Genomic DNA, 23097 nt, shown 5'->3' with positions numbered 1-23097 from the left:
ACAGTGGTTAAATGAGCCTCAAAACCAGCCACAACTCAGCCCTGAGCAGAGTGACCGTCTGCTATTGACCAATCAACAGACTGCAGTGTTCACAGCTCCACCTTTTAGTACCAGATCTGTGTGCTAGGTACCCCAACAGAGAGGGGACCAAAAATAGGGTTGGAGGCCTTTAACACATCCGCACCCAGGAGCCCATTGAGTAATAACCTGCCTAGGGCCGTGATGAGGTTATGTTTTCATCGACGGTAGTAATTAATATAGTTGCTGAATACAAATTTATTCAAGTAAATGTTAATACAGAGTAGAACTAATTTAATAATCTCTCTGTTACCTAAACATCATATTTCTTCTCCGTGCAGTCTTTTCAAAATGCCATCTCATTACAAAAAAGAAACACAGATGTTGTACAAACAACAGCCCAAATTATTCGTGCCAAGCTTGTGCTAGGTCCAATTTGGGAATAATCTATTTCAATTTCTGAAGATGAGAAATTGTTCCTGTAGAAGGGAAATCACACAAAAATGCAGCAAAGAGGGAAATCATAAAAATGCTGATAAAGCAACTCTTATGGATGCCAAAATACACCTGAGATAAAACACAAAATGTCTTTGAATCGATATCTTATGGTTCCACAACAGCATGCTGATTACACACATTTGAATATGACTGATGGCTGAAGCGGCATAAAATATAAGGAATATACCAGCACACCGCAGAACAGCAGTGTGACTTAATTAAACATGTAACATCAAACAAACACATCTTAAGCTAAAGATGCTTTTTTCTGCGCATCCACTTGGATCTAGTTTGCTCTCCCTGAGACAATTTGAGGCAAACCCAAGCACCGAGCATGAAGCTCTCCACTATGACTGCAGTGTCTCTCTCCATCCGAGGCTGATTCCACCAAACTGGAAACAGGATGAACAGCTAGCCGGTGCTGCACACCTCTAATGCATTCACTTGTTAGCATTTGTTTTTGCCAACTAATATCTCCAAGTTCATCCTCAGTTCATCCCACTGCCAGCAAAAGAAAAACCAAAGCAATGGCAGTGAAGAGCATTCAATAGCTTGTGCCATTTGATCATATATCTGCTGGATCAGCTGCCCATCTGTTGTACAGCTGATGTGGATTATTTTTGATTCGAAGCAGCTTTGTTGTATCCTGCCAGCCTACGTATTAAACAGGATGTAAATAGGTGTTATCCTATTGGAAGACAAATGTTCCCCCATTAGTTTTATATAAATGCTTTGTCCTCAACTAACTCCATCCACTGCCCTCACACAGTACACGAGAAAGAGACAGAGAGGATGAATGCTGCTCCTGGATTCTACACTGTGTTCGTGCTTTTGAACGTGCTAACTTCAGTTCACCCTTTAGCAACAGTGATAATTTTATTTTATGTGGAGCCTTGACCTCAGGAAGTCACTGCACCCTGCTTATCCAACTCTTGAAAAGAAAGCACTGTGTGGTTCCCAAACTGTTGAACTATTAGCTTAAATGCTAATGTTTATGCAACACATGCTCACTCCGACCTCGTCACATATCAACGTTTGGTCACGTCCAGATACGATGTGAACGTACCCTTGGTGCGTTGGTTGTTGACATTCTGCGATGCTGTGTCAAGTTCTGCCTGCTACTTGCATTGTCTTCATTCAAAACACACTTCTGTTTTCACAGGAAATTTAACGTTTAACAACTAAAGCATGTGGTTAGGATTAGGAAAAAAAAGAACAGGGTTTGGCTTTAGAATCTTATGGGACACAAACACTGCTCTCCTGGGTGAAAGTCTGTGTTTGTTGGACCCATCCACCACCACTCCCACCCACCCTACTTGGACTTTCATCACCTTAACTGTCATTCTTGTGCTGTCGCATTTCCCTCTGATGCTGCCAAGCGTCGCTATACTATAACAGCAACCGGCCACGTACCATGCTGACGTTAAAGGACGGCTTTTTCTGTCAGTGCCTGACGCCACAAGTCACTGCCCAAGTGCTGGATTCCGACAACTTCAGAGTGAGATCGGGTTGATTTATTTGCAACAGCAAATACATCTTGAAGGAAATGTAACGCAGAGTACATCACATTTTCTATTAGCAAAATGTGGTAATGTTGTCCAAGAAATGTTTTTTCAACAAAATTAACATTGGTATATTAATTATAATAGCAGTCTCATTTATCCAGTTGTGCGCTCAGCAATTCCCAAACAGACAGCCTTTTCCAACAGGGAAAAGGGAAACTTACCCATGCTCTCTTCAAACCAGACTCCATTAACCAAAACAGTAATTGTACCTCACTGAACACGGGAGCTGCTGGTCTACCACTGTTTTGATTGGTCAGTTTGTTTGTGATATTGTGTGACTTTGGTGAATCCAAACTAAACCATTAAAGCAACAAAGTTACACAATGACACAAACAAACTGCCAATCAGGGCAGCAGTAGACCAGCAGCTCCAGTGTTCAGCGAGGTAAAATTCCTGTTTTTTACAATGGGATCCAGCTTTGAAGAGTGTTAGATAAGTCTCAGATTTAGTTTAGTTCCCTGCCATAAAAGTCTGTCTGTTTGGGAAGTGCTGATCATAGGATTGGATAAATGAGACTTTGATTATACTGTATGAGTTTTGTAGAGTTTTGCTTTTAGTTTAGTTTTGCTATGACTCAATTTATCTCCATTTTTGGATTCCTCATTCAGACAAGCAAGACAAACTAAGTTTACTTCTGAAACTCAACATAATGTGTGTGCCAAAAAAAATGAGTTTTTCATGTTATATCTATCAGTCTTCATGTTTTAACACCATACAAAAGTTTCTTTGCTATCTTGCTATAACGAGAGAAGTTGCCCTTGATGAGATATGTTGGTTTTGTGAAATAACAAGAGCGTTTTGTGATTATATATATAAGATACAGATAACGTTTTGGTATTTGGTATCTAGTAATCACATGAAAAATAAAGTCATAATAAAATGACAGACGTCATGTTAAAATGTGAAAATTATCTTGTGAAAATGAGAAAAAAAATTCTCAGAGACAGGGTTGACACAATGGGTGAGGAAACACATTTTGAGTTAAAGAAAAGGGCAACAATAAAAAGTAGTTATTTTTTAAGTGACTTTTGGCCTGATTTCAGATTTTGTGTGATCTCATGTGAGGTTTTCTTTTGTGAAGGCAGGGGATAGCACATTTCTTTACAAGTAAACTCATGTGCTACATTTGCAGACACCCACACACACAAACACACAGAGACACAAACGCACAAGCCCACATACAACCAAGGCCTAAAGAAATGATAAGATTTTTCAAAACTGCGGAAGCACATATAAACAGATATGTTTCTTACATAAGATCAGACCTCATAAATACACGTCTGTGGGTCGAATAATAGACAAGCTGGTATAGCTGGGAATGCAGCAGGTGAAAGAAATGTGTGTTGATCTGCTTGCTATTTCAGGAGAAGGCATTTCTTCACATTAAAGTTGCGTCCATTATTTCCACCCACCAGCAAAACAATGCTCACCGCAAGAGCGACCTTACGAACCGCTCTCAAGTACACGGATACATCTGAAGAAAATGTTGCTCTTTATTATCTGCTCAGCTTGAAGCTTTGAAATATCACTTCTGGCCTCTAGCACTTACGAAATAAACTTGATAAGTCCAATAATTTTTCACTGTTATTGAGACTGGAGTGCAGTGCTCCTCCCGTCACACACTGTTCTAAATAACAGCCACAGGTTCTGAGCAAAGACTAATAATTTATTCCTGCGATACCGTGTGAAAAAAAAACACAACAGCTCTGAGACAGACAAGATGAAGGGAAGTGCATCTGGAAATCAATAGGCTAGCAATTTCATTGACCGCATGGGTCCTGACTCTAACCAACCTTCCAGTCATTACAATGTTTCCCTTCACTTTGAATGACATTCTGATGTGCTAATTAGGAAGCTGGGCTGTGTTGTTCTCAGAAATTTCCAGTTCAAAAACAACAGTCCCTAGCAGAGGAGGAGGAGGACGAGGAGGAGGAGGAGGGGAGTGATGGGAGGGGGATTCAGCTATAATATCACATGATAAACAAGCCCCTTTTGAAGTTACCACCAAAGCAGGATTTTTTTTCCTCGCCCGTCGCACTCTGTGAGGATGGAAACACAATAAAGATAGAGCCCTCTCTGGTTCCTCTGCACGACACATAAACAGACTTAATAAACCACAGCAAACCAAAAATATTAAACATCAATATATGGCAGGACAGATATGAACTCTTGGAACCCCAAATTGTTGAGGAGCTTCCCTGCAGCGTCAGCGGTGGTTTCCACAGTTTGTCTAATGGTCTTAAAGGATTTAGTGGGTGTTTTCGGAGTGTACATTTTACGATATTACATTTTTTTTCAATAACTACCATCTGAAGGGAGAACAGCTCATACAGTAGTGCCATATTACATGTTGTTGAACCATCCCACAAGGATTTCATAGTTGTTTAGTGATTATTACCAGCGGTGTGATGTAACAAAGTAATAATATTTTTTGGTAGTATCTGTACTTCTCTTGAGGGCTTATGTTTTTGTCAGCTTTCACTTTAACTCCACAACATTTCATAAATAAAACATAAACTTTTACTCTGATACATTTCCCTCAAGCATCTTTGTTACCTCTTATACAAAATAAAATCCTAAGTGGTCCTTGCTTGCGGGTCAGACCGTAGGTTAATTACATAAGGGCAGGTGCTCTCGAAGCCGCGGTTAAGTTTCGATTTCCAGTCAAGCCCAGGCTGCATGTCAGATTGGATGTTACATGCTAGTAATTACATAGAATTCCAAAGCATTCTCACTCCAGTCTCGTCACATATTGATATTTGGTCATGGACTTTCCATGCTGACATACGTGCAAGATACTGCATACAGTCTCTTTCAAAATAATCACACTTCGTCAATACAACACCGGCAAAAACACACGCATGTGGTTGAGTAGTTGGACCCTTCCACCACTTCTCCTGCCCATCTTACTCGGCTTTCACTCCCTTAACTTACGTTGTTGTCCCACTGCATAACCTCTGATGCTGCCAGGAACCATTGCACAATAACGGCAACCTTGTCTGTCATGTGTCTGTGTCTGATGCCAGAAGTCACTGCCAAAGCATCAGAATTTGATGACTTTGGAGTGAAACTGTGTTGGGAATTCCACTCAACGATGAGACTGACTTCATGATTGAGGTAGGAAATGGCTTCCCACAGCAGTGAGGGTAATTAGGGATTCAAGGAGATGAAGATTTATTACAGGTAAGAGTGTGGTATGTGCTTCACTGCAGTTCTTCGGCCCTGGCAATCCTTTAAGTTGTGAAGAAGACAACTTAAAGGATAAGTGTTATCTGTTGTGTTGTGTTGTGTTGTGTTGTGTTGTCTTGTGTTTTAATTTGCTGTCTATGCACCAAGCGGAGTTGGATCTCCAATTTTGTTGTTTGCTCTGCCAGAATGACAATAAAAACTTCTATTCTATTCTAAGTATAATTCAGGCTCCGTTTTTAAAGTGGTGTACATGTAAAAAAAAAAAAAAAGAAAGAAACTCCATGATATTCAAAATTCTGACCACTTACTTTTATATTAACAGCAATTACTTGTACTTCTACTTTCAGTACTTAAAGGTCCAGGGTGTAAGATTTAGGGGGATTTAGTGGCATCTAGTGGTGAGGATTGCAGATTGCAACCAGCTGAAACTTCTCCTGGTTAGATTTCCTTCAGTTTTCTTTGTTCAGCAAGTTTTTACTGGGAGCCAAATTATCTGTAAAGATCTCTGAAACAAGGCGATTTAAACCGGTAAAACCACTGAATACAGTGGCTCCACAATACAAAGCAGTGTTTCTCCGTCAGTGTGATGGGCCGCTAGCTCAGCACCTGTTAATGTGTGCTCACCTTTTTTCTCTGATAACTTAAGATCAAGATGTTCAGGAGGTTTTTACTAGGAGCCAAATTATCTGCAGAGGTCTCTTCCTCCCTAAACACAGAGACTAGGTGATTTAAACCAGTTTCACGTTACAAAATATGTGTATTTCAGCCGCGTATTTCTGACGCTTTCAGGACGAAGGGGCTTCTAACTACAGTGGTCGATATAAAAATGCGAATGGCCCTATCCAGAGCCAGTGTTTAGTTTGTCCATTGTGGGCTACTGTAGAAACATGGTGGAGCAACATGGTGATCCCTGTAGATGATGACCTACTGCCTGTGTAGATATATAAAGAGCTTGTTCTGAGGTAACAATTGCACAATTCTTATTTTCAGGGGATTATACACTACAGAAAACATGCTTATTATAATATATCACAATTTCTGCCTACATATCTTCCTCAATCCTACACACCAGACCCTTAAGTATATTTAATATTATCAAATTACTTTTTATACTCAAGTACAGTAAATATCAGACACTTTTACTCAGTCATATTCTGATAGGTGACTTTAATTTCTACTGAAACCATTTTCCAGTAAGATATCTGTGCTTTTACCATAGAGTGGCTTTCAGGTACTTCATGCACCACTGATAATTACCACAAATATACTTGATTTTTCTTCTTCCTGTTCATGTATGTTAAGCTGTTTAAGAACGTGTGAAACAGTTTTGGATTTGTGCTAAAAGTTATTTGCATAAAGTCCATGTTGAGGAAAAAGTTGTGATTGTGCCTCAAAGCACATTTCAGCTTTTTTTTTTATTGTGTGAGTGTGAAAGTGTAGTGACTTGTGAATTTGAAGATAGATATCTTTTGCAGAGAAAAACTGTGGAGTAGTTCATAATGATTTAATGGTTCCTTTTTCTTGTTTTTTTGTGGCTAGGTTAAATTAAACAGTAAAACGTGTAGGCTGTAAGGACTGAGTCATCTTTCATCATAGCCGATTCTATATAACTAACATTCCAGATGGCAATAAAGACCTAGGTTTTTAAAAATTAAACAGTGAGAAGGCTACAAGGACAACAACATGCATCAAGATAAGCAAGACGATGATAAAAGCCTCCAAAATATTGCAGTTCTAATTATGAAAGATCCTTCTGAAGCTGAGGAGAAACTGGCTCGTCTCCCTCCATCTTTCCCACATCTCGTCCTTGGCCCAAGTCGCAGTCGGCCTCCTCTCCACACGCAGGTGGACACGTTGCTGCCAGCCAATGGAGATGCACCCCACAGATGGGAAAATCAACTCCTCTCAAAGTTCCCTGCGACCATCCCTGGCACAGTTTTGTAACGCTCTTCGTCCCCACAAAGTGCTTCTCTGGGGATAAATAGGGACTGTGTAAATCATTGACCTCTCAAAAAATCCCACCAAGGGCTTCTCGGCGTTCTCACGGCTCGATTCATTGTAGCGCCCAGGAAGTGAATGCGCCAACAAAGAAGCTGTTGAGCGTCGTGACAGTAGAGGTATGTATTCAAATTCATACAAAAACACTCACAACAAAGCAGTGAGTTTCTTTTTGTGGCTGTGTGGTCGCTGAAGACTCGTTCACAGGGAGACACACACAGTCCTTTTCATGCTTCTTACAAACATGCTGTTCTTTTGTCAAGAGATCTATATAATGAAGAAGACCCATGTTTACTGGGGGCTTTAAATTATTCCAACATGGTAACGTGGACACCCTTTGTCACGTCTGTCTGTTTATCTATGAATGTACTCTCCACTCAGCCTTGACATGGGGCACTCATCACTGCAGACTCCTGGCAAACTTCTCTAAGGTTGGATCGTATTGTGACGTTGTTTCCTTCACAAGGGTGTCACAGTCAAAGAGGCTGCAGCATTCAGCTTAGTCAAACAATCAGAGCTCCCCATACTGTGCGGCGATATGATAAACAAATCCAATTGTCATACTCCAAAAGGAAATTTGGTAATGACGTCTCTACATACATTTTAGCCTAACGAAAATGTGCCAAACCAACGCCTCAAAGGGTTCAAAGGTTGTGCAGCGACAATCTTCTCTTTGTCTAATAATCTACGTCACCACTACTGTTAGAGTCTTTGTATCGGCAATAAACTGGAAGCAAAATGAATCTTCAGAGGCAGTAACTCTGTTTAAAAGGTTAACTCAGAACAAATAAAGTTACAAGAGTCACTCTGTTTGTGCTCAACTTGCTCTGCAGGCTCATAAACTTTAACTGGGAGCTATTGGCTAAGACATAGTATGACTAAAGAAGCATTTCAACATTTTGCAACCAAGACACTGAATATGTCTCATCATCTTAATATAGCTCTCTTGCAGGTTGTTCTAAGGAGTATTTGCTTTTTTTTTTCAGGGAGTTATTGAGAAGATAAATAGGCCTACAACTCTTACACCTGTCTGTTAAAGGAATACTTCACCCCCAAATGACCATTTGTACATCAATTCCTCACACAGTGTTACATTACATTAGTGAAGAAACATTTGTTTTTTCTTGCATGTCTCCACAGTCAACTTGGTGAATTGAAGTCATAGAGGACCACGTTTAACAACAGCAAAACTACTATGTAACAAATCATGCATTTACAAACTCTCACACAACCCGCGGGGGATTATCTCATTATGCTCCATACCTCCCAAACAGACAGCCATTCTGGCAGGGAAGTAAGTTGAAAGGGAAATTTACCTATGCACTCTCCAAAACCAAAGACTCCACTGACAAAAACGTTAATTTTACCTCACTGAACACAGGAGCTGCTGGTCTACTACTGCCTCAGTCATTTAGTTTGTTTCTGTTATTTTGTGGCTTTGGTGTTTTAAAGGGTTAGTTCGAATTCACCAAAGTCACAAAATAACACAAACAAAATAACCAATAAAGGCAGTGGTAGACCAGCAGCTCCTGTGTTCAATGAGGTAAAATTACAGTTCTTGCCAGTGGAGTCTGATTTGAAGAGAACATAGACAAGTTTCACTTTTAGTGTCCCATCAGAAAGGCTTGTCTGTTTGGGAAGTACTGAACATTTGACTGGATAAATGAGACTTGGGTTATACTGCATGAGTTGTGCGAGAGTTTGTAAATTGATGCTTTGATATAGTTTTGCTGTTGTTAAACAGGGCCACCCACGACTTCAATTCATCAAGAATTTTCTCAGGTTTTTTGTTAACCAAAGGCATGCAAGAAAAACAAAATTTTCTTGATGAATGCAATGTAACATGGGGCGAGTAATTTATATACAATCGGTCATTTGGTGGGTGAAGTCCTTTAATATCTACAGGCTAGCTATACCAAGGAGATATTTAGATTAGCTAACATTAGTCCATAATACTCAGTTAGTTGTTTTATCCTTCGGTGATTGTATGGATTGAACAAAAAAAATGTGAATTAGTGATTAGCCTTTTTTAACTTTAGGACAAAGCCAGGCTAGCTGTTTCTCAGTTTTTTGGTCTCAATGCTAAGCTAAGCTAAGCTAAGCTAAGCAAACCATGTCTTGGCTGTAGCTCCATATTTAACAGACAGACCTGAGTGTGGTATCTTTTCATCTAACTCTCTTTGGCAAATGAGGATTTCCCCAAATTATTCTTTTAAAATGAAAAGCTAGTTCTATGACATGAAATAGATGTGAATGTTTTCAGAGTTTACAGTAAATCAGTGACAGGTAAATACAGAGAAACTAAAATGTCAGAGCACATTGCAAATCAAGGCCGGTTCTACACAGGGGCAAGAGGGGGCAATGCCCCCTTAAACAAATGTCTTGCCCCCTCAAATCAAAACCGCCGAAAAAGGCACAAAACATAAAAGTTTTCTCATCTGTCTTCACTCCACTCGGTGCTGTGTGCCAGCTGTGTGTGATCTACTGTCTGCAGTCGGCAGAGACCCTCCCCCCAGTAAACACCCAATCACTGTTTAGTATGCAAATGAGCCAAGATGCATCGGCGTCAGGTTTCTCAGTCTTAGTGAGGCAGAATGCAGCAGTAACGTGAAGCTCCGTTAAACTCATTGTAGCATCTCGTGTTGTGAGATACTTAATATATAGTTAACAACAAAGTGTGAGCCTGTCAGTGCACAAGTTTCTTCAATCACACAAGCACAGCGAGAGATGAGTGCCTGCTGCATGTCACATACTGAGCACAAATGCTCTGTGTGTGCCAGACCCCTACATGAAGCCCCACACAGCCTCTAGTTCTGCACGCTGTTTTTTGATAATCACAGCTTTTTTTTTTTTACAAAATTTTTATTAAAGGAGCTATATGTAAGATATCTAAAGCAAATAGTCATAAAATCCTCCTAATATGTCACAGAGACTAAGGAATAATGTTCATATAACATACTGATCTCACCGACAACAATAGTACAGCCAGAACATTCGCATTTAAAAAAGGTTTTATGGTCCGCAAATCATGTTTATGTTTTGAATTTGTGTTTTGGCCTGTTGCGCCACCCACCGCCAGTCATGCAGTCAGTAGACTCTCAGCATCAGTTAAAGTTACGACTGAGCTACAGCAGCACGGCAAGCAGCATTAGCAGTGTCCCAGTACATAGCATTAGCAGCCGGCTCCTCATGAGCTGTATCCCAGCAGCAGCGTTAGCAGCAGAGAAGCCGGACTTGCTCGAACGGTCCACTGGAAAACTGAAGATCAAGGACGCGGCGAAGAGGCCCTGCCACGGCAGCCGCCTGTGGGCAAACAAATCAGTCTCCAGCGTGCCACTGTCCAGCAACCTCGAATCTGTAGGGGAGGGGGGGCGGACACAACTCGCGGCAGTATTTTGAATTTGAGTGCAGTAACCGTTTTGGCCACATTCTTACATACAGCGCCTTTAACTTTTCACTCCTGCAGCTTTCAGCAGCTCAAAGGAGAGTAGAGTGAAGAGAAATCTGTTAAATTGCTAGCAAAAAAAAAAAAAAAAAAAAAAAAATATATATATATATATATTTATATATATATATATATATATATATATATATATATATATATAAAGGTTCTGCTCTAGCCTTTATCTGCTGTGTTTGTTAGTTCTGTTAGTTTGATAAGTTTTTTTTTATAAGACTAGCTTTGGTAAATACTGGCTATAGTGAGGTTATTGTAATTATTAGGTTCAAATTTATTTCATATGTCTAGATGCCTAATGGCCATCCAATAAGATAAATGTTAAGATGTTGGTTGTGCCTGGATGAAGGATATTTTTATTTTATTTTTTCTTCATTTTTATTTTATTTTTTGTTTATTTTATTTTTCAGTTTTCTTCCCTGAGGGATTGCCACTTTATTGTGGTCAGGGGGTTTGTGTGCCTCAGTGACCCTAAGAGCTATACCAGCAGGAGCTTAGTCTTGGGGTGGACAGGTCTTAGGGTAGAGGCCTGACAAAGTGCAATCCATTTCTTTAGGTTGGGGGTTGGACACACAGCTAACAACAACCCAATTCCATGTAGAAAACACTGTTATCAACAACAAAACAAGCGGTGAGCACATTTGAAACCACGGTGACACCCTCTATAGGGCACTCACACAGCGTCCCCACATCCTGCGAGTGAGTGAGTGAGTGAGTGACCTTTATTTGTTAGCTTTACCTATGGCAAAAATGTGCTAGAGCATGATGCCCCCTTCACATTTATGACTGCCCCCTCATATAGGCCTGTCTAGAACCGGGCTTATTGCAAATTAAAAACATGTACGAATGATTATCACGTATAAACTGTGTGATAAATAACTAATAGGTTACTTCAGCATTAATATGATACAAGGACTTAACAGGACTTTTATTGCCTGAGAGCATTGTAGCGCATGAAAATAATAAACTGTGGCTTTAGTCTATGCGTCTGTGGTTTTTGAACTTCCGTTGTGTTGTGTTGTTTTCTATTTGGGTTAATTAGGATCAACCGCTCTTTTATTGTTTCATATGTTATTTATGAACTAAAATACATTTCGCCACCCTAAACTCCCCCGCCCCTCCCTCTGTGGGCTTAGCTGGTGAATAGATTCTCAATCTCCATCTCTCTGTTGGGAAACACTGGAATACATTCATCAACATCATTGTATCTTTATCTTTACAATCAACCCTGATGACCCGACGCCTTAAACTGAGTGGTTTGAAACACATTCATTAGCTGAACATCTTCAGCAGCTATACTGACAATACCATACAGTTTAGCGTGCACACTGATTAGGCCGAATAAACACTGCGGCATATTCATAAGCAGTGATTCAGCCGTCAGGAGTTTCAGGTGTAAAATAAATATTCATGTAATGCTTAATGTATGTCATGTGTGAAAATTTCAAACATGAGTCATACTGTATATGTAATTGTTGTGCACACAGTGCATGTTTTTATCAGCTTGACTGTGATTCAGGGATGTTTCCCATCACAGCATGTTGCCAAGTGAATGTCCTCTGTGTATTTAAAGAGGGTTATTGTGGAGGACAAGAACTGTCGAGATGTGGGGTTAGCGTGGCCTTTAGGGGTGTTATTTAAAGCATGCGGCTGGTAGCCCTCGTTGTTTAACCAAGTTTTTAATGTGATGAAATTGTCCCATTTGAACAAGCCACTCTGAAGTGTCCCTCAGTGTGATGTAACAGTGTGATGTAACAACTGGAGGAAATAAGTTAGGGACCACAGCCAGTGACATGAGCAGCCAACCACATAGTTTTATTAGAGTTGGGTGTGGACCACTGGAAACCAAATACATTTTTGTGATATTGAAAAATCTTTGGTGGGAAAAATGTTACCATTGCGCTTGTACTTATACTAGACCAAAAATGTATAAAATATGACAGATATAAAGGTCCAGTGTGTCCAGATTTTTTATTTTTATTTGAAACTTTATTCAGTGTTTCACTGGTTTAAATCACATAGTCCATTTGTTTTAGAGAGGAAGAGACCCCTGCAGATAATTTGGATCCAGGTAAACATCTCCTGGACAATCAACACTGAAGAATTCTAAAGCCCAGCTCAGACCAAAGATTCACAATGAGACGAGTTGAAACAGGCAACTATTTGCAATGCGTCATTCTACAACATTCTAAAAACCTGCCAGTTCACACTAATGCAACTAGATGAGATGGTGTATCATCTCAATGCAACAACTCTCTGTACTTCTGTTCTGATTTCTAGCTTTTGAGGCTTATTTTGAGGCTGAAAATAATTTGTAGTATCTTAAAATATGAATGAGGATAGGGATAGTGAGATACTGGCTATGGTTGCATTTGTAGTAGTGGTGAAATGGCGAAAACATAACAAGAGCATCAGACTGTATTCATAATCAATACGCCACAATAATATAAGTAAGCAGCACCAATTAGTTAGGCAGTGAGAATGTGTGTGTGTGTTGGGGGGTCATAAGCACACACAGTGAGCAGCAGCAGCAGTGACCCACCACCTGACACCAGCACATATTAGGACAGAAACAGAGGGCTCAATGGGGACGGAGCACCTGCGGCAGCAAGCGAACGCATCATCTGCAGTCATTTTGACTTGACCAGCGGACTTCACTACAAGCCAACTGGCTGTAGAAACAGCTGACAAGTACGTCTAAAACTAGCCACTGGTGATTTGACCAGCTGAGGTGCAGGTGACACCATCAGCTGTCTTGAGTCAAGCTCAGATGGCCAGTTCACACCGCTGCAACTTTTCTCTGCAGCGTTCTAAAATGGTTTTGTTGCATTGCAAATAATTGGTCTGAACTGGGCTTAATCAGGAGAAGTTTCAGCTGGTTGCAATCTGCAATCATAAACACTAGATGCCACTAAATCCCCCTAAATCTGACACACTGGACCTTTAAGATGTAATGATATGTTTTGTATATAGTGGATTTCCATTCACTATAATAGTAAACAACTTGTTAACCATTCACTACGGGTACAAGTATGACAACAATGGTACCACTGTAATGTGAACTGTTGTTATCTGAAAGCAAATATGTCTCTGTGACTAAAGCATTAGCTACAGCCATGCGCTAATAAAAATGATCTTTATATGCATACAGTTTACTCTTCTAAAGCATTGCTGCAAATTAACAGATAGAGCTCTGTGTGTGTGTGTGTGTGTGTGTGTGTGTGTGTGTGTGCGCGCGCGTGCGTGCGTGCGTGTTGTGAATTGAAGTTAATGGAAAGTGTAACCAAATTATACCTCCACATTTTGTCCCAACAACACTCACTGCACCGCAGCAATTATTGTGTGTGAGAGCAATCAGAAATAATTAATTATGCTCAGACGCATTGCCTCTGGCAGCATTTTATGCTTGTGTGTGTGAAAGGTCAATTTTCTTTGCAAGGCAGAAATGAAGACGCTGACAAAGTGATGGATGTCTCTGTTAATGTTTTTGTGTCAAAGCAAAATCATCCCAGGTGGACTCTTGTTTCAGCCTAAGCTCAGTCTGCGGGCTCGGTAAAAGTGAAGATGCCTTTTCGCTAATTATCTGTGTTTGTGGAAGTGTGAGGTGCAAGTTAGTGAGTCAGGGTGCAGTATAAGTATCGGACTGAAACAACAAAAGAAGAACTGGATGAAATTAGTGTGGGTTTTCTGTGAGGTATAAAAGTTCTTCAAGTTGCAAAATATTTACTTTGTAAAATTTCAAAGCAACTGAAATATTCACAGAAATGACAGGAGTAAATATGCAGATGAAACACTGGGACTTTGGTGAGTAGGTTATACATAAAACAGGAATATGACGCCTACCTATTAACCCTTTATTGCATGGTGGTGCCATATGGCAACAATTACTTTATCTCATTTTTACTGCAAGGCATTAATATGAAACCCATGTGTTACTGTTCAGTTTTGATAGGGGGGTCTTCTACTTAAATATGACAAATAATTGATCACGTAACACGTCCAGGAAATCCTTTTTGCACCTTCTTTTTCAATGGACATGTGTCACTGAGGAGGTCATGATCTAAGGACTCATAGAGTTTAGTAATTTATTCCATATTTAAGCAAAATTTCTTCAAGAAAAAAAACCTGAGATATTGTCTGGGGTAACTTTTAATTTTGACTTTTAATTTTCAAAAACAGTAAAGTGAATTTGTGTCCATATGGAAATTATACACAAATACAGAAGTGATATGTGTGCATTCAAACTATTGGACTGTGATTGACTTACATAGCTCTAGGCGACTGAGATTATGTTTACAGCTTTTAATTATATTGAAGCTTAAACCAAATAAAAACAAAGAAATCCCAACCCTATAAGAATATGGATATTAATAATGGATTCTGCAAAGCACATTATTATTATTATCATTATTATTATTATTGCTAGTTCTGTGCAGTGCCACAGTATATTAAAGGTCCCATGTGTTGGATTTAGGGGCATCTAATGGCAGAAATGGTGTATGACATTCATATGTTTTCATTAGTGTATAATCACCTGAAAATATGAATTCTTGTGTTTTGTGACCTAGAGGAGCCATTTATGAATATGGAGTGAGTCCTCAACCACAGAGTCCACTATGTTGTTTCTACAGTAGCCCAAAAGGGACAAAGCAAACACTGGCTCTAGATAGAGCAATTTTTGTGTTTTTGCATTAGCCACCATTCTACTACATAAGCCCTTTTTAAACAGGAATTGTGCAAATTTGCAGGAAAGCCCAATCAGTCTTCTTTCACCATTCGCAGTATAAAAACAAAATCAGGGAGTGCAGCAAAATGCCGCCTTCCTACTTTTGTTTATACAGAATGCGCCTTTTTCGGGGTAATGGGGGGCGTGAGCAAGTAACAAAACGTGTAGCTCAGCCTGTGACGTAACCAGTGACGTGGGAGGGAAGCCGCGGCTGGTCAGTCCTTCGACGATTCTCTCATAAGTTGGCCCATTCCTCACCGTTCCTGTCATTTGATGGTTAATGGCCCCTTCGTTTGCGAGGGCAAGGAGGGCGCGCAATTCCTTGTCTCCCCAGTTGCTCATCTTTACAGTGTCTGTCAGGTTTGCGTTTCCCTCTTGCTACTAGCTGCTCACTTATTCCTGCTATCAGCTGTTTTCTGTTTATCCACTGCCAGTGGGTCGCATGTGCGGCATCATCAACAGCTCCTCCCACAAGTCATCAACAGCCCCTCCCGTTGCGGAAGGCCACCTCGATTTGTTTAAACTTAAAGGGTTCCGCCAATATGTCTACCCTACGAGGCGGAAAATTGGTCACCTCGGATCAACTCGCCAGTCCGGCTCCGTGTGTCTAAACGCTCGCAGCTTGTCGGCAAAACAGCCAAACATTCACGGAAAATCTGGCAGTGTAAAAGGGGCTCATGTTTGGCACATGAGAAAAGTTTCAGTTCTGCACCCTCACCGCTAGATGCCTCTAAATCTTACACGCTGGACCTTTAAAGTCTTGCTTTCTACAAAATCTGCACAGTTCACCCCAAAATCAGAAATAAATATTTATCCTCTTACCTGTAGTGCTATTTCTCAGTCTAGATTGTTTTGGTGTACATTGCTGAGTACTGGAGATGAAGGGGATGGAGATGTCTGCCTTCTCTCGAATTCAATAAAACGAGATGGCACTTGGCTTGTGGTGGTCAAATGAAAACGTGCATCTACTCATAGATGAGAGGCTTGTGTTGTGACAGTGTGAGATGTAAACATTAACAACGTTCTCTTCAGCTGAATTGTAACGTTAGCTAGCTCAGTAGTGTTAGGTGAGGTAACAGTAGATGCACACTTCCTTCCGTGCATTGATACAGATGGTGGGTGTAGTTCAGTAGCAAGAAAATAGGTCCTTCATAAAACTGCTCACAACAAGGTCTGTGGATTATCTTGAGTAACCAGGTCGTGATTTCTGGAAAGAGACATTGCTGTTGAGTTTTTCAAATGTAGTTTTTGGCACTTTGAGCACCACAAGTCGAGTGCCATCTAGTTCCATTATATTCGAGAGAAGGCAGACATCTCTACAGCCGATATCTCCAACACTCTGCAACTCACACTAAAACAATCTAGACTGATAAACAGCACTTTGGGTAAGGGGAAAATTTGTATTTTTGAGTTTGGGATGAACTGTCCCTTTAAGTTGAGGGAAAGGTCATGGTTATCGTTTGGAAGATAAATTTATTTGCTTCTTTACCTGAATGGAAACATCACTGTAGGATCCTCCAATGACCCCGGAGATGGCCAGTGGAACCTCGTTTTGGACAGGTCTGGAGCCGTCTGGGCAGATGAAGCCTGGATCATGCACCTTGGTGAGGGAGGCTCTTACGAAATCTAGAGACTGCTCCAAAGCATATGTGTCCTTGGAGCAGGTGTCCAGGATGTGGGCCCCCAGCTGGAGTCCGGGAAGGATGCGATCGCTGGAGTTAATCTCATCAAGTGCCAGCAGCATGGCTTCCAATCTCTGGATCCCTCTCTCTTCGTTTATCTTACCACAGTCCTCCGTGCCATCACCTTTTTGGTGCACCGGGAACAGGCCTCCAATTACCAAGTCCCCATCCATGATGATCTCCCGTTTGGCCGCGGGTGGTAATCTGGAGATGTTGGGCAGAACCCCCGGTATCAGCAGCTCCAGCAGGAGCATGTGGAGAGGCCAGTAATGGGCAGACTTGGCCAGCGACCTGGGACAGAGCACTACACTCAGCATGGCAGGATCAGGTGGCAGGGTTCAGCAGGCTGAAGTAGAGAGGAGCAGAGGTTCAGAGAGACTGGAGGCGGATCGCTTTCAAGTCTTCTCTCAGTGGGTGCAGCATCTTTGATATTTCCTGAGTGAATCAAAGAAACACTAATTACCCAGTTAATCAAGCATGAACCTTATTTGACCATGATCTATCTATCTATCTATCTATCTATCTATGTATCTATCTGTTCAGGTGTAACAGCACCTGCGGGCAGAAAACACATTTACACTAATGAGAAAATAAAACAGAGCAATTTAAAACAGAGTAATAAAATGATCATATGTCTTAGAATGTGCATTACTGACGCCCACTGACAGCTTTTTTTTGCCTTTTTTTTTCACAGATTTTCATTACTGTCATTAACCTCTTTCAGCTTTGCACCCACAGGGTTATTCAAACATATGAAATGGTCACACAAAGGCATATAGCAGCATGAAAGCATCTAGTTTATATCTAAACTTTCTCTTGCAAGTGGTTCTTTACTGTTTTCTTATCGATTTTTGTCTGAATTTTGTTTTTTTTCTCAGCAAAATGCGATCTATAGAAAAGTTACAGACAAATAAAGCTATTATTGGACAGTCTAAACCCGAGACGGTTTTGTCAGGAGGCTGAAATTGGGCTACGAATCCTATGAGCTACTTTTTGAAGTGAAACAGAACTACAGATTATTTCATCCCAGCGCTCTGCGATTCCAGCGTGAAATATAATCACTGCAGTTTTATCTGAAAGACAAACTCTGCCGAGTGACCGCGTCAAACATTTATAGATATTTAAGGCACCTCTCAAGTGAAGCGTAATTTCCAAGCTTACAACCGAGATATCACATAGATGGCGGTTCTCCTCAATGGCTGGGGTTGCCATGGAAACATGGTGGGTAAAAAATAAGGGTTGGACTGCAGGAAAGTGGGCAGTGAGACATGTATGCTAATATAGATTCCTATCATGTGGAGGTTACAGGTTTGGGCCTCAGCAGGAGTTGTTATGATGTCTGATTAGGGAGGTGGGCTGCTTCAATCACAGAAAGAGGAAACCAATCCGCTTTCTTTCAAACACAGTCCTTCATCACATTCATCACACACACACACACACACACACACACACACACACACACACACAGGTTCAGCAAACAGATTGATAATAGCAGCCTTTACATGGAGAGGATGGACTTTTAATGACTCATAACTTAGAGTTTTTTGGGACTATTATTAACATATCTTTATCCTGGAATAAATCAGCGTTTGAAAGTTAGAGGGATGCAAAATGACACATTAAATCAACGGAAATTGCCTGTGAGTGTGTGTTAGATTTTATTTTATGTCATTTAAATCCAAAATCAGATTTTAGAGGAGTCACGCGCAGAGCTTGGCTGCAGTTTGGACTGTACAATGTGCCGCCACTCCCCTCTTCATTAACAAGCAGTGGGGAGCTTATTAGTGACTTTTTCCTATTCTGCCACACAGTGTTGTCACTGACACTGTAACATTACATGAAAAATGTGTTACTTGTATACCCAAATGTATTATCACTTCTATTATTAGCAGCATCCTTAACAGCGATTTTATTCGATCCATGTGTGTGCTCTGTTTCCTGTGCTCACAGAGGCAGAAACCCCACACAGCAGGGTATTCAGGGATAGGTTACAAAACACCAGTTTCTGCATCTACACATAGATAAGTTCATCTGATGTGTGTGTGTGTGTGTGTGTGTGTGTGTGTGTGTGTGTGTGTGTGTACATCCTTGTCCTTGCTACATAGTGGGGACCGAACCGTTTTTAACTGACATGAGGACATTTTTGGAAAGTGAGGACATTTTGGCCGCTTCTCGTTTCTTTACAAGCCTGTTTGAGGGTTATTACAATTAGGTTTAGGTTAGAGTCAGGGTAACAGTTGGGGTTAGGCATTCAGTTATGATGGTTAAGGTTAGGGTAAGGGGCTAGGGAAAGCATTATGTCAATGAAGGTCCTCATAAAGATAGAAGCACAAGTATGTGTGCGTGTGTGAGTAAGCATGCTTGTGCAGGGACATTTGAAGAATATCCTTTGACATTCCGGGAGCAGTGCAAGCAACAAACAACAGAGAAAATGAGGAGGAAAAAGTGTAATGAATGCTGAGGTTCCCCCTAGATAAATATTACATCAGGTTGTGGGTGGGAAACCTTAAGGAACACTGATGAATCCACTACCCTCCATCCAGCTGAGAGGATTACATGTTGTAATGTGTGAAATCGTAATGTAAAATGTGTCTCAGACCGACTGTGTGTCTTGGACAGTATGTGCAGGTGTTTGATATTGCCATGCCACATTTTGCCCTATTATTAGAACCAAGGTGAGAAAGTAACTTGAAGAGTTCAACATTAAGAGTCTAATTGCTCCTCTGTGCTGTCTGCCGGAGCAGATGGGGGGCTTTCTGGTTGCAAAGACTAGGTCACAGTGTGAATTAATGGTGCAATAAGGAACAGCCAATTAGGCAGGCCTACGCAAACTAGGCCAAAGTGAGGCTGGAGGTCTGGAAGAGCCTATCATAAACCTTTAAGAAATGCAAATAAATACCGCAGCCTCTGAGGTGGACATGAAGCACAACTAGCATATTTTCTACCAATATTTGAACCACTTATTAAACGGGAGCGGTGAAATCAGCTCACATCAGGCTTTGCTTAGTTGTAAAGTAGCTCCTATCAGGCCTCGATCACATCATTAAAACCATCTTGATGTAGAAACGGCTGTCACACTGGCACTAGGCTGAGCGAGTCGCCCGCTCCCCAGATGTCTCAGCACAATATTCCCTCTGAAATGCAAGTTCAAAAAGAAAAGGCAGTGTGCTTTACTCAGCTTTGAACCATCAGCTAATGCATTACTGCTCCCGCGCGGGACAGCGAGGATTTCGCCAACAAGATGCTCTGAGAACACCATTTGTCTTATCCAAATATAGCTAATGTGTAATGTGTGACTCACTGCAGAGTCGCTTTCAGTGTTGATAGTGATTGGCACATACTATGTACATATATCCATGGAGAAATACAATGCTATGCATGTCTGCAAAATGAGCTAAAGAGATGTTTTGTGGTGTTGAGGGCAGGACAAAGACCTAAAAGGTTAACCACCTGTTTGTTGTTGTTGACAAAATCCACTATGATCAATCTAGTATCTTTTAGTTGATGTGTTATTTAATACTATGCTGCATAATAACTTTATTAATGATCATCACCTAACATCACCTCAAGTGCTCAGGCTCTGCCCTCAGATTTGTTTGGCACATTGTTGAGTATTTGAACCTACATGACATGACATTTAATTTAGTGTCTAATCCACTACACATGAATCATTAAGCCTGTTGAGTAATAACAGCCTAAACGCAACACTTGTCCCATGAGATTTATCTAAAATACTGCTTTCCAATGATGACGTGACGAACGCTGACATAATAATTTATTGCAGTAGTATCTCTTGCGCTCATTATTATGACACACTCCACAAGATGGATTATGGACAAAGTGTCATCTTCTTCCCCTTGATGTTCTTAATATGACACCACCGAGCAACAAATTGTCACATTATCTAGCTATTCCATCAGAGCACACGAGACAAATCACCTGCACCATTTACCATCATCACCCCTTAATGATCCTCTACATGACTGGAACTAGCTGTTCAAAGCAAAAGATATTTATTTACAGCTAGTGAAACACATGCACAGAAAAGAAGAAAAATGCTGCAGCCACCATAACTCTTCTAATGATTTCCATCTTTATATCATCTCCAGTGGGGACACAGTTTATCCCTCCACCTGGACTTGTCAGCTGAAGGAATTAGTATGCCTCTGTGGTGGCGAGCAGCCGGCTGGATTGTGAATTTGAGCATAGATCAAGTGCATCATTTCATCAAAATAGCACAGGGGGGAATCAGTCAGCCTGGTTAGCTTGCAGGAACTACAGATGACTTTACGGCGCTAATATCTCACCTGGGTGTTTATTCATAAAAAAAGAAACTTAATCTGTCTAAATCTGAGACAGAGAGAGAAAGTGTACACATAAGAGTGAGAGACTACAACAAGTCTGTTATTGAATGTTGGTGGCACCATCTGATACATTTATGCAGACATGGTGGTGGCTTTACAGTAAACTACAACAAATCTAGAGAGAAATCCCACTGCTACATCACATCCTGTCTGATCCACGATGACAGATTCGCCCTGTGCCAAATGAGTTTCCAATAAACACTTTGATGAATCTTGCAAACTGGAAACAACCCCCTTGTTAGGGCGCTGTCTGAAAACAAAAGCTCTGATTGGCTCAACAGGAGCAAGTGTGATATTAGATTATGCAATTTTTAGTTGAGACAATCATGGCTGATTATGCTGAACATCCCCTCGTGCCAAGTGGGGAACACCTTCACATATTCATCCCAAGATATGCTACCACACTCAGGTGTTGGCTGGTGTAATGGTAGAGTAGTGTGCACTGTATCAAGTTTGGAGGCTGTGAGGGATATGTGACATTGAAGTGCAAGAGACATGTTGGGAAAATGTCATCAGCTGATCATTTTGGATTTAAAGCTGAGGCAGTGGTGATCAAATCTCATAATAAGGACAAAATGATCCAAAACGCAAAGGAAAATGCGCACACAAAGTAATTTCCATGAGAAAACCATCTTAAAATCAGAGTTCCTAAGTGCTGGTGTCTTACCTGGTTGTAGCACTAGATGTTTCTTGCCGGATATATCTGCAGGTCTCCTTCCCACAAGCCGTGCGACAATACAGAGGCAACGTGCAGAGCCTTCATGTGACGAGCGCAGTCCAGATGTTGTTCACTTTGAGCATGTTTGCCATACAGCGGTTTGGATCTGTCCTTGGTTCTGAAGTGTTGCTCACATTGGCAAGTCTGTCAAACTCCTCTCGGTGCTCTCCCAACTTGTGCCTGCCTGCCTGCCTGCCTGCCACCGTGTGTACAACAAGCCTACAGTCCGGAGCGGTACAGCCTACCCACCGCCCAAGTGCTCATGTGTCCACTCGCATGGACGGACAGCAACGACGCGCGACGGATTCTCCCCTATATGTGTCTGCCAGGTGAATCTAAAGTAATCTATGGTTATACTTTATTATTTTTGCGTTAGATTCCCTATAGCCTCTTCTCCTTGGGAAGTGAGATCAACTTCAAAAACAAGATCTGTTGAGGAATCGCAGCGCTCCTTTGCAACCGCTCTCTGCAGCTCCACAGCTATAATGAGCGCAACGAGGAGTCGACGCTGCGCTGTCGCCTCTCAGAGAATCTCACTGTGTGCTTCATCATTTTGCGTTTGTTTGCGAGGCAGCGACATCGGAGCCGACTGAAAAATAATGACAAAAAATAGGCTAGGCGCTGTTAAGTATGCAGGAGTTAAGAATAAAAACAATGACGAAAGTGCATTAATCAGAAAATCTCAAATCCTGTTTCCAACTTCTCACATGCGTCTATTTTTTAAGTGGCTCCTCATCAGTTGCATTCCCCTGTGGGACACAGCTTGTACTGTGTCAATCTAAATTTTAATGACAAACCTCCTTTTCTCTATCTCTCTCTCTTAAAAAAAAACTTTCCAAATAGACAAAACAAAGGCGCCGCAGCTCTCCAGCTAAATTTAGA

The 23097-nt window shown here is 41.1% G+C and overlaps 1 protein-coding gene across 2 annotated transcripts in view; it reads right to left on the bottom strand.

Moving 5' to 3' along the window:
- The window catches only part of grm2b (glutamate receptor, metabotropic 2b), a 43474-nt gene extending 20377 nt beyond the window's left edge, over positions 1-23097 (bottom strand). The window contains exons 1-2 of one of the 2 annotated variants that reach the window (XM_049584537.1): positions 22165-23097; positions 16941-17479 (exon numbers count right to left, since the gene is read on the bottom strand). In XM_049584537.1, coding sequence (XP_049440494.1) covers positions 16941-17450 — 510 coding nt within the window. In that variant the 5' untranslated portion in view covers positions 17451-17479; positions 22165-23097. Of the gene's footprint in view, positions 1-16940; positions 17569-22164 lie in introns of both variants that reach the window. The other variant, XM_049584528.1, reaches the window with a different exon arrangement.

Source organism: Epinephelus fuscoguttatus, linkage group LG1, assembly GCF_011397635.1.
Source record: "Epinephelus fuscoguttatus linkage group LG1, E.fuscoguttatus.final_Chr_v1".
Taxonomy (NCBI): Eukaryota; Metazoa; Chordata; class Actinopteri; order Perciformes; family Serranidae; genus Epinephelus; species Epinephelus fuscoguttatus.
This window is presented reverse-complemented; position numbering and strand designations above follow the sequence as displayed.